Source organism: Idiotropiscis lumnitzeri, chromosome 20, assembly GCF_059441095.1.
Source record: "Idiotropiscis lumnitzeri isolate Australia: NSW breed Sydney's pygmy pipehorse chromosome 20, RoL_Ilum_1.0, whole genome shotgun sequence".
Taxonomy (NCBI): domain Eukaryota; kingdom Metazoa; phylum Chordata; class Actinopteri; order Syngnathiformes; family Syngnathidae; genus Idiotropiscis; species Idiotropiscis lumnitzeri.
Genome location: NC_142410.1, coordinates 5174093 through 5189459, shown reverse-complemented (window position 1 = coordinate 5189459; position 15367 = coordinate 5174093). Strand labels below are relative to the sequence as shown.

General features: G+C 43.9%; 2 protein-coding genes and 1 long non-coding RNA gene across 3 annotated transcripts; 2 read left to right on the top strand and 1 right to left on the bottom strand.

The window, feature by feature from the left end:
* On the bottom strand, window positions 1-2746 carry LOC148317240 (uncharacterized). Its single transcript, XR_015839998.1, has 3 exons — window positions 2694-2746; window positions 1374-1471; window positions 1-91 (listed from the first exon to the last, which is right to left on the bottom strand). It is a non-coding gene; the product is annotated as an uncharacterized LOC148317240 (long non-coding RNA).
* A 6724-nt stretch (window positions 2747-9470) lies between these two features.
* Window positions 9471-13157, top strand: LOC148317239 (transmembrane protein 100-like). Its single transcript, XM_088283637.1, has 2 exons — window positions 9471-9561; window positions 9721-13157. Exon 2 carries the CDS (start codon window positions 9901-9903, stop codon window positions 10345-10347), a length of 447 nt encoding a protein of 148 aa, XP_088139763.1. The 5' UTR covers window positions 9471-9561; window positions 9721-9900; the 3' UTR covers window positions 10348-13157.
* LOC148317238 (uncharacterized) lies at window positions 11228-14785 on the top strand. Its single transcript, XM_088285235.1, has 5 exons — window positions 11228-11248; window positions 11728-11855; window positions 13185-13358; window positions 13452-13944; window positions 14126-14785. Exons 1-5 carry the CDS (start codon window positions 11228-11230, stop codon window positions 14783-14785), a joined length of 1476 nt encoding a protein of 491 aa, XP_088141361.1.
* Window positions 14786-15367: the final 582 nt, after the last annotated feature.

Sequence of the window (15367 nt, the reverse complement as noted above, 5' to 3'; positions counted from 1 at the left end):
CATTCTTCAATTGGAAACATCTTTCCGCCTCCCCCCCCCTCAATGACTGATTTAGCATTTTTGTGCTTCCTTTTTTCTTTAATTCTTCATCCTGAAAGAAACCAACATGGGCATAACAAAAATGTAAATAAGGTTAGGAAACAAATGAAGAGTAGTGTGCTACTTGGTTGCCATCTCTCCTGATTCTGACATGATCAACCATAGCGATGAATGAATTGGAGGAAACCTACAACGCAAATATTTGAGTGTAGCTTCCAAAGAAACTAATTCAGTTTTGATGATAAGGCAAGTTTTAACGCAAGCAAATAATGGGAGGTTGTCATGGACTGGGTTGGTGCTCTGTAAAGGGCTGGACTGTGAGCTACTCGTTCATTTTGATGGAGCTTTGCTGCCATCGTGTGCTTGCAATATGGAAGGGAACTTACAGTTTGTGCCCTTTTTCTGCAATAACTTGACGTGTGGGTTTGTGAAAGTCAGGTTTCAGGAACCTAAACCATATATTATTATTTATAGAATATAGCAGGTATTTTAAAATGCGTGGCACCTTTAGTGTTTGTCATCTGTCCTTGTTTAGTGCTATTAAGAATCAATCATGACTTCCCATGACAGATTAGGTTATCTTTTTCAGTTTGTGAATTTAGTGTTCCGTGTTGTGATCGATGCGCTTTGCGCACGGCCCTCTGGGAGCGGACTAATGACAGGTAGTACGTGGTTTTAAATATATTCGTACTATACTTGGAAACCCACGATATCAAGAAGTGTCAGTCCCATGTGATGTGGTCATAAAAATCACTTCATATACAGAAAGAAGTCAGAAGTCAAGAGACTATTTAACTATAACCGAGCCATTGACCTATATTTCGCTGGCGTTGGGCCAAAACCTCATAAATCACATATTGGTGTAATTTATCTGGACTACTTGTAAGTCCACATGCGTGGGTGTAATTTTTTGTTTGCTGTTTTTCACGGCACAATGCTGAAGATTGAACAAAGTTGCCATTTTTAGGTTCTCCTGAAAAGTGACTATTCTGGAGGTACAAGGTTTTGGCTTGACACCAGTGGTATTTTTATTACAGATGGCAAAAACTTTGATATTCTTAATTTCAGACCATATTTATACAGCATACTCACACATAGGATCGAGTAAAGCAAAAATGAATGGTTGCAGGTTTCCATTTAGCTTTACTGCATAGCCAGCGGAGTGTAAGGAATGTAATATTTATCTCTCCCGGAAGCTGCTGCCATCTGCTCGTGTTTTGTTATTACATCATTGCGAGCTGTCTATTTCAGACTGGTGAAAAGCGAGGCGCACGCGGAGTTATCCAATGTGTCTATAATAAACAGATTGCCGCGAGTATGACTCATCATCTGACCTGAGCTCTTCCTCCGTTGGATTATTCCAATATCGGTTCCCCGTGTTTTTAATGGGCTTCATTAATACAAATGGTCCTGCCGGATCATCATCCTGCGGCTGGGAAAGAAAATAAAAGCACAAAAGGACTTTTTTTTTTTTTTAATTCATGGTTACAATGTGAATTACAAGGGTCCTAGTAAAGTCATAATTACAGTGAACATTTATATTAAAAACACTTCTTGGCCATGAATATAAAACAATCAGTACTGCAGTAAATAGGCAGGCCTTCTTGACCACATATTTTTTTTACGACCCCATACATGTAATGGAAGCAGTGTAACAAGGAAAAATGCTAAAGAGATTAAATTGATGTGAACAAATTCATGTAACAAATATGATTTACATTACAACTAGGTCAGTGCTTTTGGTAATGAGTAGCCAGCATCACTGAACAGTTTGACCCAATACTTCATCGTATTGGTGAAAATTGGCCTTAAGGAAAATTTGCTCTCTCTACTAAGTGATGCTCTATTTATTTATTTATTTATTTCTAGTTGTTCCTGTATATTGGGAGGATGTAGAAGAGTCTCATTCATATTATCCATTACGATAGTAAGGCTTATATTAGCTGCTTATTTACATAACCAGCCACGCACTTTGCTTCTGTGGTATTAGCTGAACAACCCAAAATAGAAACAGAAAAGAGCCCATTTTGGAAAGAAAATGCAGCCAATTACTTTCAGAGCACTCGCTAGCAACAGCATTCGGGCAACGGCCCAATGTGCGTGCGTGTGCGCTGGGGGGAGGCTAAGAGCATCTTGTGTGTCCCTAACCTATTCACTCTCTTTCTTTTTATCCTCGTCATGACCATTCCTTTGAATATCGCATTATTAATTCGGAATGAGTTGGCGTGGAGAAAACTGATTGACATGAGTACGACACAATGGCTTGGTAAGGGAGCGTAATCAATGCACGCTTGAATTTGCTCGAGCCTCATCTAAATCTTCAACCACATTCACGAGATAAAGCATAATGGAACAATAACTAAGTTTAATCAAAACATGGCATTGTATTTCAGGTACGGAATACTGATGAGGTAAAAGTCAAATAGTTCAATGCTCACAGAGAAGATTGACCTTCCAGACTAAGAGTGGCGACATTGATTTTGCAGGGGTCGCTGAGAGGACAGCTCATTCATACATTTCGAAATTGTATCACTGTAACACCATTGCTTTAACTGCCAAAATATTGACAACTGTATGGGGCCATCCATTATTGTAGCAAAACTATTTACAAATGCGTATTTCAATCCACAAATGTGTAAAAAAAGAATGCGTACCTGTAACCAGAGTCACAAATGTGTACCAAGAATTTACAAATGCGAAATTGAAGTCACAAACGTGTACTGATAATCTGCAAACGTGTACATTAATTAGTATGCGCACTGGGCCTCTTGATTGGCTGCGTTCTTACATGTGACTTTTGCAACAGTCCTGCCGTGAGCAAATCACAAATGCGTGTCGCGATTTGCAAAAATCTGGAGATTTGTGTGGCTCCGTAGCTACACATTCAGACCACAAGAGGACGCTATTACTCTAGCAGCTCAGTACCACCAATATATACAAGAATGGAAGAATGGATCGTATCGACCCACGGTCAAGTACCATTTATTTAACATTCTTTAAATTTAAACGAATGCAAGAATAAAGTGGAACTAATTGCATTGTTTGTACATCACACATCGTACTCACTTGGGCAGTGCGTTTCTATTTCCTCATTCCTCCACGTTAACATCCGGTCATAGAACTAAATACCTTGGGCACGATTGCCCTCTAGGGGTAGTAACGGGAACACTACATATCCATACGGTAACAAAATGACACAAATAATATGATCACTGAAGAAATAAAAACGGATGAAACTTCCCTACACCTGCCAAATAACACATCAACAATGCTTCCCTTTATTGCATTTACTAAACACTTCTTTTTTAAACCAACTAATTTATCTATTTATTCATTGAGTAAACATTGCACGTCATCTGATCATCTGTCTGGTTGAAGCTATAGAGTACTAGCGCAGCGCCCTCTTGTGGTCTGGGTGTATAGCTACGGAGCCGCACAAGTCTCCAGATACGCATTTGCAAATCGCGACACGCATTGTCAAGAGGGCCAGTGCGCATAGAAATCAATGTATGAGATTTTTGTGACGCATTTGTTACTTCAATTACGCATTTGTAAATTATCTGTACACGTTTGTGACTCTGGTTACAGGTACGGATTCTTTTTACACATTTGTGGATAGAAATACGCATTTCTAAATAGTTTTGCTACAATAATGGCCCCACACAACTGCCACTGACAAATTTTTGGTCTGAAAAGGTGGGTGGAAAGCTGTAATCCAATTACAAAAGTGCAGAATTCAACCCAATTCTCAACAAAAGTGACACAAAAAAAATGTCACCCCAAAAAGTCAGGCTTGGGGAGTAACAGAATAAAAAAATATGTGATGTTACAGGAAAACATGAATTGGATTACAGGTAAATGTTTTGGTGTCATGGTGACTATTGTTTAGCGTGTCGGCCTCACAGTTGTAAGGTTCTGGGTTTGATGCTCAAGTACGCCAGCTAAAAAGGACTTTAGTTTTGTGATCGGTATTCGGCTAAACTTAAATGAATTGTAAACAAGTTACGTTGCTGCCATATTATGGAGTTTGGATTACATACTGACAAGTTTTTAACAGATGACTCTCACTGTGACTAAAACCACACAGTGAATCAGCCATCAGATATAAATACTTACTCATTCACTGCCATTGACGAATATAGAAGGCAAGAAGTCCATTCATTTCACCTGGGCCGGCAGTGAATGAGTTAATTGGCTTTCTCGTAAAAATCGGAACGAATGTCTTTTCTTTCTTTTTAAGAGTCTCTTCCTTACAAGTGTTATACCAATTTGGATTGCGGAGGTGGAGGGACTCAACCTTACAAATGGTTGGAAGAACCATTGTTCCGTCATGTGGGTGTGTGGGCTACAAGAGGACGTGGGTTCAGACGGAGTCGAAAGAGCTAATGCAACAAAGAAGCCCACTCCATTTTTTAATGCCCTTATGCGATTGCGGCTTTTTACTTGCAATGTGGGCTGAGCTGTGATTCTTCGCCGGCTTCCTACTTGTTTTACTTTCAAGGCACCTGTGGAAGGGTGTGCTTTAATTAAAACAGTCATACGATAGTTTCATTTACAGTGACTTGAACTTTTGGCGGTATTGTAATATTTAGCTGCCACTCGTCTTTCAGCTCTGGAAAGTGAACATCTCTCAGCTCACTCCGTTTGTTTAATGAGCCAAACGTTTTGTTTTACTTAATGGTCAGAGTCATTCCAGCTGCCATGGCAACAAAACAGTCTCTCATAAAAAGTAAAAAGTGGATGAGGCATTAGCATGGCATCATTTTTAGAAATGTCTCTGTAATTGCACTTTTACAAAGAAACTGGTGATTTTCAGCCATTGTCCGGTGAGCAGACACATTTTTGCTCCTCCTGGAAACTGGAAAAAAACGCACAATGGAACAAAAACAGAATCAGCCTTTGTAAAAAATCTTCTCGATTTTATGCAGCCCATTTATTCGACATCCGCAGCAACCTGTTGCCATGTGATGCTGCTGCCAGGTGGCTGTGACATTGTTAAACCTCAAGGTAAAAACCACTTCTCCATTCTCAATGACTTTGGATATTCTTTAATCACAGCCACTTAACGCAAAGCGTGCAAAACAATCTCATTAACGTCGCGATCTGAATTCCACTCTCTCCCTGACTGATAATTAAATAATGTTGTTTATATTTTCTGCACAGCTTCCCCCTAATTGCAAATCCTGTGATGTGGTGTCACTTGTCCACACCTCACCGTATTAAAAATCAGAGCTATTAGCAAATGAAGAAATTGTTTCAACTAAGGTTAAGTGGTTAATTTGTTTTTGTTTTTACCCGTTAAGTGGAAGAAAGGAATATCATGAAAAATTCACCTGCTGACAGTCATCAGACACATTTCCGTATCGAAATGTATGGAAATTCCATTTATGTCTTTGAGTCGCACAAAAACACATTTTAATGTTTTTAATGAAAGACATCTCTATATAGCATTATCATTTTTTTAATTAAAAGCAATGACACAATTTTAGTCACTTGGTGGCATTATAAGAAGGAGCGATGGTAATGGAACTGGAGGCTTAAATCCTTCGTTGGCTTTATTAGTCATTCTTCACAGAGGATAAACACCGCCCCACAAACACCAATTGTGAGCCCTTGTATTTATTCTATCACAGCACACGAGTAATTCCGTTTAAATTTAGTGTGACAGCAACCCTATACAGCATATGAACAAGAATATTATCTAATTATATCTGCCAAACTCCTACTTGGGAAGTGGCTTGAGTGTGCAAGCTAGCCAAGTGGAAAAAAAAAATCCAGAATGGATCTGCTTTAATCATGGGCCCACTAATAATTTGCATTAGTGTATATACGTACAGTTGCGTGAAGCGATTTGTTTTTGAGAGGGGCCATTTTCGAAAACAAAATGCAAGCATGTGTAAACAGAGGAGCAGACAATCTGCAGTCTCCCTATTCACTAAAGCCTCGCCATCATTGTGTTCTCCCATTGTGTTTGGGGTGCTCACACTGTCAATTATGAAAGGACGCATGCCATTCTTTGCACAATTTATGCATTTTTATCTTGAGGGAGATTAAGGTGACAATATGATTAAATATGCTGTCGAAAGTCTTGTTAAATTGACAATCTACTACATAATCATTCATACATATATATATATTATATTTATTGATGAAAATGTTCATTATGCATCTTAGACTGAAAAATAATACTTAAAAGGTAGTTTAAAGTTTGACATTTCAATGCCCAGCATAATTATTTCGCAAAGCTAAACTTTTTTTGCTTTTGGTATTTATGGGGCGTTTGCGCCGTTGTGGGAGTGAGCAGAGCCATCTCGATTACCAACAGAAGCGACTTCAAATTCACTAAAATTACACCACCAGCGCCATAACTTAGACCTGCTTTGAACTAGTCTATTCTATCACCAAATTGATGTGATGAACGCTACTGGGCTAGGCTCATAAGACTTCTTCAGAAAATCAACGATGGGTCACAAAGTAGGAATAAATTCAGACATCAAAATTATGTATCAAAAGATTTATTGTGAATTATATCATTTACAAATAGATATTTATAATCATACAATTGTAAATTAGATTAGATTTTTAAATGAGATTTTGTGCGATTGCATCATGACATTCTCCCACCACAATGTGCCGCTTTAATTTTGGTTTCATACATTTACTGATCATTTTCTTTCCACTTTTGATTCCAATCAGCAAAGGCTGACTACTGTTGTTAAATAGTAATTATAGAAAAATTCACATGCATGTGACTACTTTAAAAAAACATTTCTCATGTTTGCAATCTTTTTGCCTCAGTACTGGTGAATAGAAAGCTAAACCAGCAATTATACTTCATGAAACAAAATTCACTTCCAGATAAAAGGTTTGCTACGCCACAGGTGGAGAGCATTTGAACATGAAAGATGAATATTATTTTTCTGAAAATAATTTGACCACGGACAACCTCCGCCGCGGGAGGGGGGGGGGCCTAGGGGGGAGTTTATTCCAGTTTTACAAATACATCATAATTAGCAAGTCATTTCAAAGGGCCACAGATGAACTTGGTCTTCATTGACCACACTATTTCACCAAACACAGGTGATGCAAATGCTTTAGATCCCTTCAGAAGACGACCTTTCATCAAGGACAATAAACAACCCTCCCATTCACACCCAGTTACTGCGACCGCCGACAGTAAACGTCGGCAGTGATAAATAGCTCCCTCTCAGCACAATGGGTGGCATTTCCGTCCAATTTGTGGCCGTCACAGATTATAGTGAATGCATGCAATTGCACAATTAACCAGAACAACTGGCCCAGGTACCGACACCAGAGCAATCTATTCTTCTTGCGCAAATAAGGATGAAGAGGATTTTATATATTTTTTACCTCTCCCTGCAACAAGATAATTTTGGCTGTGTATGTTTTTTTTTTTGTTTATTTTGGGCCTTGTAAAAGCAGTATATGCAAATAGGTTCATTTAGCATATGCAAAGTAGTCCATCCATCAGTAAATGATCCCGTTAAAGAGAGCAGGACTGAATCACGAACTGAAGGAAAATCACTAAACAATTTAATGAAAGAATGCTTTTGACTAAATCTTTAAAAAGAACAAATTCCCGTAGTTCTGTACAGTCAAATTAACTGTTGTTTGCATCACTAGCCTTCAAACATCATTAACACTTTTCAGATTTAGCAACCCCAATTTGGAATCTTAGTCAATCACGCACAACACACACAAAATTAAGTGCCTGCTATTTGGAATGTAAATCAGGCCTTTCATGTATTATTTGGCATAGAGACCTGTTAGTGTTGCCCCCCATAGGAAGTCTTGGTCTTTTTTATTTTTATTTTATTTTTCTATTTATTTGACCGCAGAACACATTTGCAAACAGTCTGTGCTAAACTAGGAGGGAGCGACGTGAAGTACATCAGATTAGAGGTCCCGCTGAGCAGCCTAGCAAAAAGCAAACCATAAAATAAATGTATTTTATATACCTGTCTTTATGGCTGTGCAACCATGCATGCAATATATTATTTTTGTTTAACTGCTTTAATTAAAGATATTTTCCCGCAGAGGAAAGAATGGCAACCCTCACAAGCACGCAAAAAAAGCAAAAATATTCAAACAATGCTGTAACTCTAGAGCAGGGGTCTTCAATCCTGTTCCCCGAGGTCCCCTGTCCTGTCTGTTTTCCTCCCCCCCCTGCTGCAGCAGATCTGATTAAAATGATCAAATAATCAGCAAGGTCTGCAGAAGCTTGATAACGATCCTGATCATTTGAATCAAGTGTTTCAGCAGGGAGAGATGGAAAATGGATAGGACAGGAACAGGATTGAAGACCTCAGTGCTAAAGCTACGGTTCATGGGTTTGAGGTCTACTTAATGTCATTTAATTTTCAGTTTTGCTTTCTATTCATCATCTGTGGAGCCTGAGTAAGCACAGGCCAAATGGATAATAACAACAGTCCTGTTCTCACACGCCAGGAAGACCGTGAATGGTAACAATCCATCAGAAAACCTGCAGGGCAAATGGCCAATCACTTTTCAAAATGAGCTGCTTATCTTTCCTTTTCACCCACTTTTACTGTAGCTTGTTTGAATATCAAACCATTTTGCTCCCTAATAGAAAATCACTTCCTTCATCCTGAGCAGATGCTACTCGGAGAGCGGTGCAAAAATCAAGCCTCTGCAAATAAAACAGAACCTGGACACCAGAATTTCTCCGGAGCTTCACGATGAGAGATAAGTCAGGTTAAAGATACACCCACGCCGGAGAATAGCTACAATCTCACAGGGGAGACCTGGAGGCTGGCTCATGCGTCTCACTGTCATGGGGAGAGGCGTGATAAACATGGCTGCTGACTGCATTTGGGAGGGAATGTCACACATGGCGGTTGGTCGTGAGGGGTGTGGATGACGCACACAATGGAAGTTGGTGGAGGGTGCAATAGAAGAAAAAAAATACATAGCAGATAGAGTTCTTATATGTGGACTTTAATTGCGTAAGAAAGTATAGTAATGGTCATTTGGTAATGTGAGTGCATTAAAATGGTACCGTAGAACAGCATGATTTTTTCCCCCCAGCCAATTAAAGCAATATCAATCATGCACTGTCGTCTACGACATGCACAGTATGTACTATACGTCTAACTCGGCATCCTCTCGTATCCTCTGCGACCATGAAAAATGCGACTTATCCTTCCAATAAAACCTCCAAAGATGTGAGCCGCGCAGTTAAAGTACACTCCACTTTTTCATGAGGCTCATGATCAAGTTGAATAATGCATCAGCGGCGCTGAATGAGAGCACTCAGCTATTAACGTCACCCAAACCCGTCCTTCCTGAGACCTCTCAGCTTCCCGAGCCTATCGCATCGCAGCAAAATTCCCACCGCTTCCGATAAGCCCCTCCCTCTCTCATCTGTGATTATAAAGACCCCGGACAATGGCAACGCGGGTGCACACGCACGCACGGCGCGGCTCGTGCTACGAGGCTGCAGTGAAGACATCACACATTGATGGACAGTGACGAAAAAGGGTGAGTGGATTCTGTTTGGAGCGTGTGTGCGTGTCTAGGTGTATGTGTGTGTGCGTGTGTCTAAGAATAACTCAGTGTCTTTAATTTCCATTCACTTAAATGCAAATGTTTTTAATTCTAATCCCCATACCTCTTCTCCTCCTATCTTTCAATTTGCAGGCACACGCTGGCAAGTAGTGAGGGCAACAACCAGAACAAGAGTGACACAGACAGTGTTGGAAGCGGCTTGTGTCGTGGTGCGAGCTCCAGCAGCAATCAACCACGACCACACGCTGCGAGGATCCCCTTCGTGAACGGGCGTCCGTTCCTGCATCGTTACCCAAGGACACAGACTCGGAGATGGGCTGCTCCTCTGGCCGCCAGCCCCCTGCCCCGGTGCTTCACCCCGACTTGGACTGCAGCCACGGAAGCGAAGCAAACACCTTACCCCAGGACTCGGAAAACCAGAATGTAAACATCTCCGGAAGTGTGGAGGGACGAGAAGTCAAACCTCCGGAGACTCTTCCCACGCTGGAGCGGCTGGCTCAAGCAACGGGCGGCACGGAAAAGTCCTGGTACCGCTGCGTGTTCCCTTTCGGGGTGATCTCGCTGGTTATCGGGATGGCGGGCACGGGGGTGACGTTCACTTTCAACAATCTGCTCCAGACCAAAGTGGTGTCGGTGGCGTTGCTTTGCATCGGTGTCGTGATGCTGCTGGTGGCTGCCGTCTGTTGGCGGGCTCACAGACTGAGGAGGAGGAAAAAGAAGGAGGGCGGGTTCTTTACCACTGATCTGGGTACTTTGTGATGGAAGGTGTCAGGCATATCCCAGACGGAACACTTTGAGCCAGACAGATGAATGACAATACATTTGGACCGGGTGTATTATTCTAAAATTGGTGTAATACTGTGACTGGACCGTACCATCGCAACGAGGTTGACACTTTAGCAGAGAGATCGCCACCACTTTGATCACTTAAATAGTGTGTGTCACACAAAATACACCATCATGCCACCCAGACTTTTCATAGCTTCACCCAAAAGTTGCCTCATCATGTCCGGGGACTGATGTAGGGATATGCAACAGTAGTGATGGGAAAATGAAGCTTCAAATTTGCTTCATGAACCAGTTGTTGTATTTTTGAGTCTTGTAGATGGCACTGTTGATTTAAGGGTTTAAAAAATGTCAAGTCAGTGTGCTTTCAGCCCAATGTTAAACAGAGAGCGCCATCTACTGGAGTCCAAAAATACTGCAACTGGTTCATGAAGCAGATTTGAAGCTTCAATTGCCCATCATTATGCAACAGTCCTGAATCCATCCTGATCCTTAACCTGAAACTTGATACAGCAATGTTTACCTCCAGGAAAATTGTGTAGCAAGGTAAATATGAGGGCATGAAGGTTTTTTTCTATGTTGACTGTCTAAAAATGTGGAAAAATGCAAGCATGGCATGACTGATTGTCAACCAGCGTTGTGTTGGAACTCGGGGGTTGCGTAATGTAAAATGACCCCTAACATTTGGAAGTTTGGCTCAACGAAGGCTTGTAGTGGACAGCTGTTCGGCCCAATTATTTGATGTCAAGAAGAGTCAAAACGTACTTTGTCATGGTAAATGGATTAAATGGAGAAAAACCAGAACCAATTTTAGAGCTGCTGAATGTACGCAATACCATTGATGCACGCGACAATGTTAATAGACATTCCCAAGGTAGCTTTACTACTTCTTGGCATGCTACAAATTGTGGCATTTATTTACTTAAATGCAGATGTTTGCCAGCGGTTAGGGGTAGTGAGTGGTATCGAGCCAAAAATCAGACCATTATTTGTGACAGGAGAACCTCGAGATCCACTGAAATTGTAGTAAAGGCGTGAATTTATGTCCCTTAAAGTACATTATCGGATATATGTGCTATATGTTACTATGTTCCAAAAGTCCAATGTCAAGGGTATAAAGCATTTGATGCAAAACCAAAAAAAACAAAACAAAACAAACAAACCCGTGAACAGAGTCAACCTTTTCTGTTTGGTAAAAGTGGGCTATTTCTTTCTTTTTTCTTTTTAATGACTTCACATCTATCGAGAATCAGGAAATATCCTTTTTTAAAAAAAAATGAATTATGCCTGTGTGGACAACTTCTAAAAGCTTCAGTCTCTCAAAGGTCAACACTTTCCCCCTGCTGTCCCCAGCGCTTTGTTGGGATAACCACCATCACGCTGTGTGGGATCAATAGAAACCGCTATGATGTGAATGATGAAGCCTTTGGGGGGGAAATGGACTGTTTTCTGTTCCTGCGAATGAAATTGCTTTGCCTGCTGTATGGCCTCTTGATGGTGACCGTTTTATTATATGGCAAGCAAATCCCATTCCAGACATACCTCAGTGAACACAAAGCAACAACAACAGGAAAAAAAAACAGCACGACTGTTCTGTTGATCCTAGCTAAATCAAACACAGGCTACTACCGCTGACGTTAACAGTTGGTGTACAAAACGAGGGAGCGCCTCTCTTTCAGTTCTCCCTCTGTCCAAGAAGATTCGCTCGTTCACTGCCATTGATGGGTTTAGAAGCTAAAAAGTACATTCATTTTATTCAGGCTGGCAGTGAATGAGTTAATATGGACGATGGCTAAGCTAATGTTAGCATTTGTGAGAATGCTATCGCTAGTGCTAGTGTTCTTTTTTTGAACACCCAACAATAGAACGTCTAAAGCCAGGAAGAGGTGATTGTGGAGCCGACATGTAGCATGTACTGTTGGTCAGCTTGTGTACAGTAGAGCACAATGTCGTGATGATGTAATAATGGCTTTTAGCAGCAGGTGATGTGGTTAGAAGACCCAGCAGCATCTACTTAGCTGTAGCAATGTATTTGATCGTTAATTGCTTCGACTAAATGTTTACTGGGTGTCACGTGTTTTTTTTTTGTTTTTTTTTTAGCATAATATGATGTCTCATATTTTAGAGATGTGTTCTCCCTATGCTTGGGGGGGATTATTCCAAACTTCATATTACATTTAAAAAACAAGCAGGTTAGGTTGATTGAAGACTCAAAATTATCCGCAGGTGTAAATGTGAGTGCAGAGAGCACTCCACCTCTCTCTCAAAGTAAGCTCATCCATGACCCCGATGAAGACACGCGTTTACAGAAAATGAATGCATGGATGGCTCAATTGAATCTGTTGCCATGTTTCCATGCCATGGGTGGTGACCCAAATTCTTAAACAATCCGAACAAAGCGCAAAATGAACAAACACGTGTCAAGAAAAAAAATCTACTCTAATGAGAACAAGTGTGTTTAAAAGTGGATGGATGGAACATTATAAAAATGAAATAACTTTTTTATTTTTTTATTTTTTTCCTCTTTTGTGCCCCTTACAAGAAAAAAATGAATGTACAATGAACAGTGTCTTATTTGTACAGGTTGTAAAGATGTATCTTCTATTTTGAATAGATAAAAAAAAAATGTGTTTGTATATCGGAATCCGTCTGCTTTTATTTTGTTTAATATTTCTTTCGTATTCCTTTCACCTGCAGTGATGTGAGTAGAAAGCGTTTTTAAGATAAGGCAACTGTCACTTCAGGTAACTGAAAGAGGTCAAATAAAACTCCTCTTTGCCTTCTCCTGTGTGACGGTTCGGGCCGGGGAGGAGGGCGTGGCAGTTCTGTTTGTTACAGGTTCACGATCCACCCAGCCAGGCTCTCCTCCGGAGAAAGTGGGCGTCGGCTCCGGCGCACCTGCAGCTCGTTGCCGGCAATCAGCGCCGGCTTAAGAACCAGCCACGCCAGGAGTCCGACGCCGGATTATCTTGTCACCTCACGTGGTACTGGCTCATGTCTCGTCTTGTTTCCCGTTCGCCTGACTCGCCTTGCTCTCGTGCTTGCTTGACCCCTGCTCTGCCGTCTCCCCCCTCTAGCCGACCTGAACCCGTCTGGTCCCGCTCCGCACGCCAGCGCCTCCGAGATCCCGCCCGGCAAACACCCCGCCAGCGCTCTCCGCTCCGCCGTGCTTCGCGCTACCACGCCAGCCCGACTTCGCCTCCCGACGCGTCTCGCTCGACCGCACCCTCGTCCGCGCCACCCGGCACTTGCCCGTCGGCTTCCTTCGACGTTGTCCTGGACGACGCCTGCCTTGTGGTGAACTCTCTCCAGCTCGCATCCCCACTCCAGCCCTCAATAAACCCTGTTTCCCACTCACCTGTCGCTTCCGGGTCCTCCTTCCTTCCCTCACGGTTCGTAGAACCGCGACAGAATAATCCGGCCAAGTTAATGGACCCCGCGACCACGGACCCCCTGGGCGAAACGCTTGCCCACCAGGGCAGCGTGCTCGAGCGCCATGATCGAATGCTGCAGGAAGTTCCGGGCTCCCTCCAGGTCATCCAACACCAGCTCTCGCACCTCTCTAACCAGGTGGGTTCACTCGCTCCCCCCTCCAACCTCCCCAGGGACGCGACCCTGGCCCCCCCCGGCCGCCGCATTGCATTATGCGGGCGGTCGAGAGCCCCACGTTCCTACTCCCGAACCCTACTCCGGGGACTTGGGCTCGTGTAGCCAATTCTTACTCAGCACTTCCCTGGTTTTCGACCTCCAGCCCCACAGTTACGCTACCGAGCGGGCCAGGATCGCCTATACCATCAACTTGCTTCGCGGCCGCGCCGCCAAGTGGGCAACCGCATTGTGGGAGGCGGCGTCTCCTGCGATGTCGACTTACGCGGATTTCAGCCAGGAGTTACGCCGTGTCTTCGACCACCCGGTGCAGGGGCGCGAGGCGTCCCGCCGGCTTCTCTCCCTCCGACAGGGTTCCCGCTCCGCGGCCGATTTCTCGGTGGAATTCCGCATCCTGGCCCACGAGAGCCGTTGGAACGAGCCGGCTCTCCGCGAGGCGTTTCTCAACGGGTTGACCGACGCCCTCAAGGACGAGCTGGCGATCCGAGACGAAACCACGACGCTCGAAGAACTAATCGCCCTGGCCATCAAGGTGGACCATCGGTTGCGGGACCGGCAGGCTGATCGTTTCCGACGCCCCGCCAGAGTCGCCGCCCGGGCAGCCATTCCCCGACCCGAGGTTCGCTCGCCATCGCCGGTTCAGCTATCCACCGGCGCGGAGGAACCGATGCAGGTAGGAAGAACTACTCTGGACCCTCTGGAGCGCCAGCGCCGTCGGTCCCATCAGCTCTGCCTGTATTGCGGCCTCCCCGGCCACTTCTTGATCCACTGTCCCAGTAACCCAAAAGAGCAGGCTCGTCGTTGAGGGAGAGCCCAACGCCGAGCCTGCTGGTCTCCGCTTCTGGCTCTTCTTCCCGGATGTCCATCTCCGCCCGGCTGCTGGGTCCACACACCCCCCGCTCGGTCACCGCGCTGGTCGACTCGGGGGCCGACGGCAGCTTCTTGGACCTGACCCTTGCCCGCCAGCTCGGCATCACCATGGAACCCATTCTGTCTCCCCGAAGAGTGGTCGCGCTGGACGGACATCTCATCGCCCGGGTCTCCCAACAGACCGCTCCCCTGACCCTCATCGTCTCTGGAAATCACCGGGAGTCCATCAGATTTTTTCTGATTCACTCTCCCCAGGTCCCCCTGGTCTTAGGGTTCCCCTGGCTCCAGACCCACAATCCCACCATCGATTGGAGGAGGTGCGTGCTGACAGGATGGAGTGAGTTCTGCCACTCCCACTGCCTGCGTTCAGCGGATCCGCCCCCTTCCTCTACGCTTCCCCCCCCCCCTCCCCCTGACGTCTCCTCCGTTCCCCCGGACTACCACGACCTGGCGCAGGTTTTCAACAAGGACCTTGCCCGTACCCTCCCGCCCCATCGTCCGTACGACTGCGCCATCG

Coding starts and splice junctions, on each gene's coding strand:
- LOC148317238 (XM_088285235.1), top strand. CDS start 11,228: ATGTTAATAGACATTCCCAAG. Junction 13,359..13,451: donor TTATCTTGTCACCTCACGTG/GTACTGGCTCAT, acceptor TCCCCCCTCTAG/CCGACCTGAACCCGTCTGGT. Junction 13,945..14,125: donor TCTCGCACCTCTCTAACCAG/GTGGGTTCACTC, acceptor TTCGACCTCCAG/CCCCACAGTTACGCTACCGA.
- LOC148317239 (XM_088283637.1), top strand. CDS start 9,901: ATGGGCTGCTCCTCTGGCCGCCAGCCCCCTGCCCCGGTGCTTCACCCC.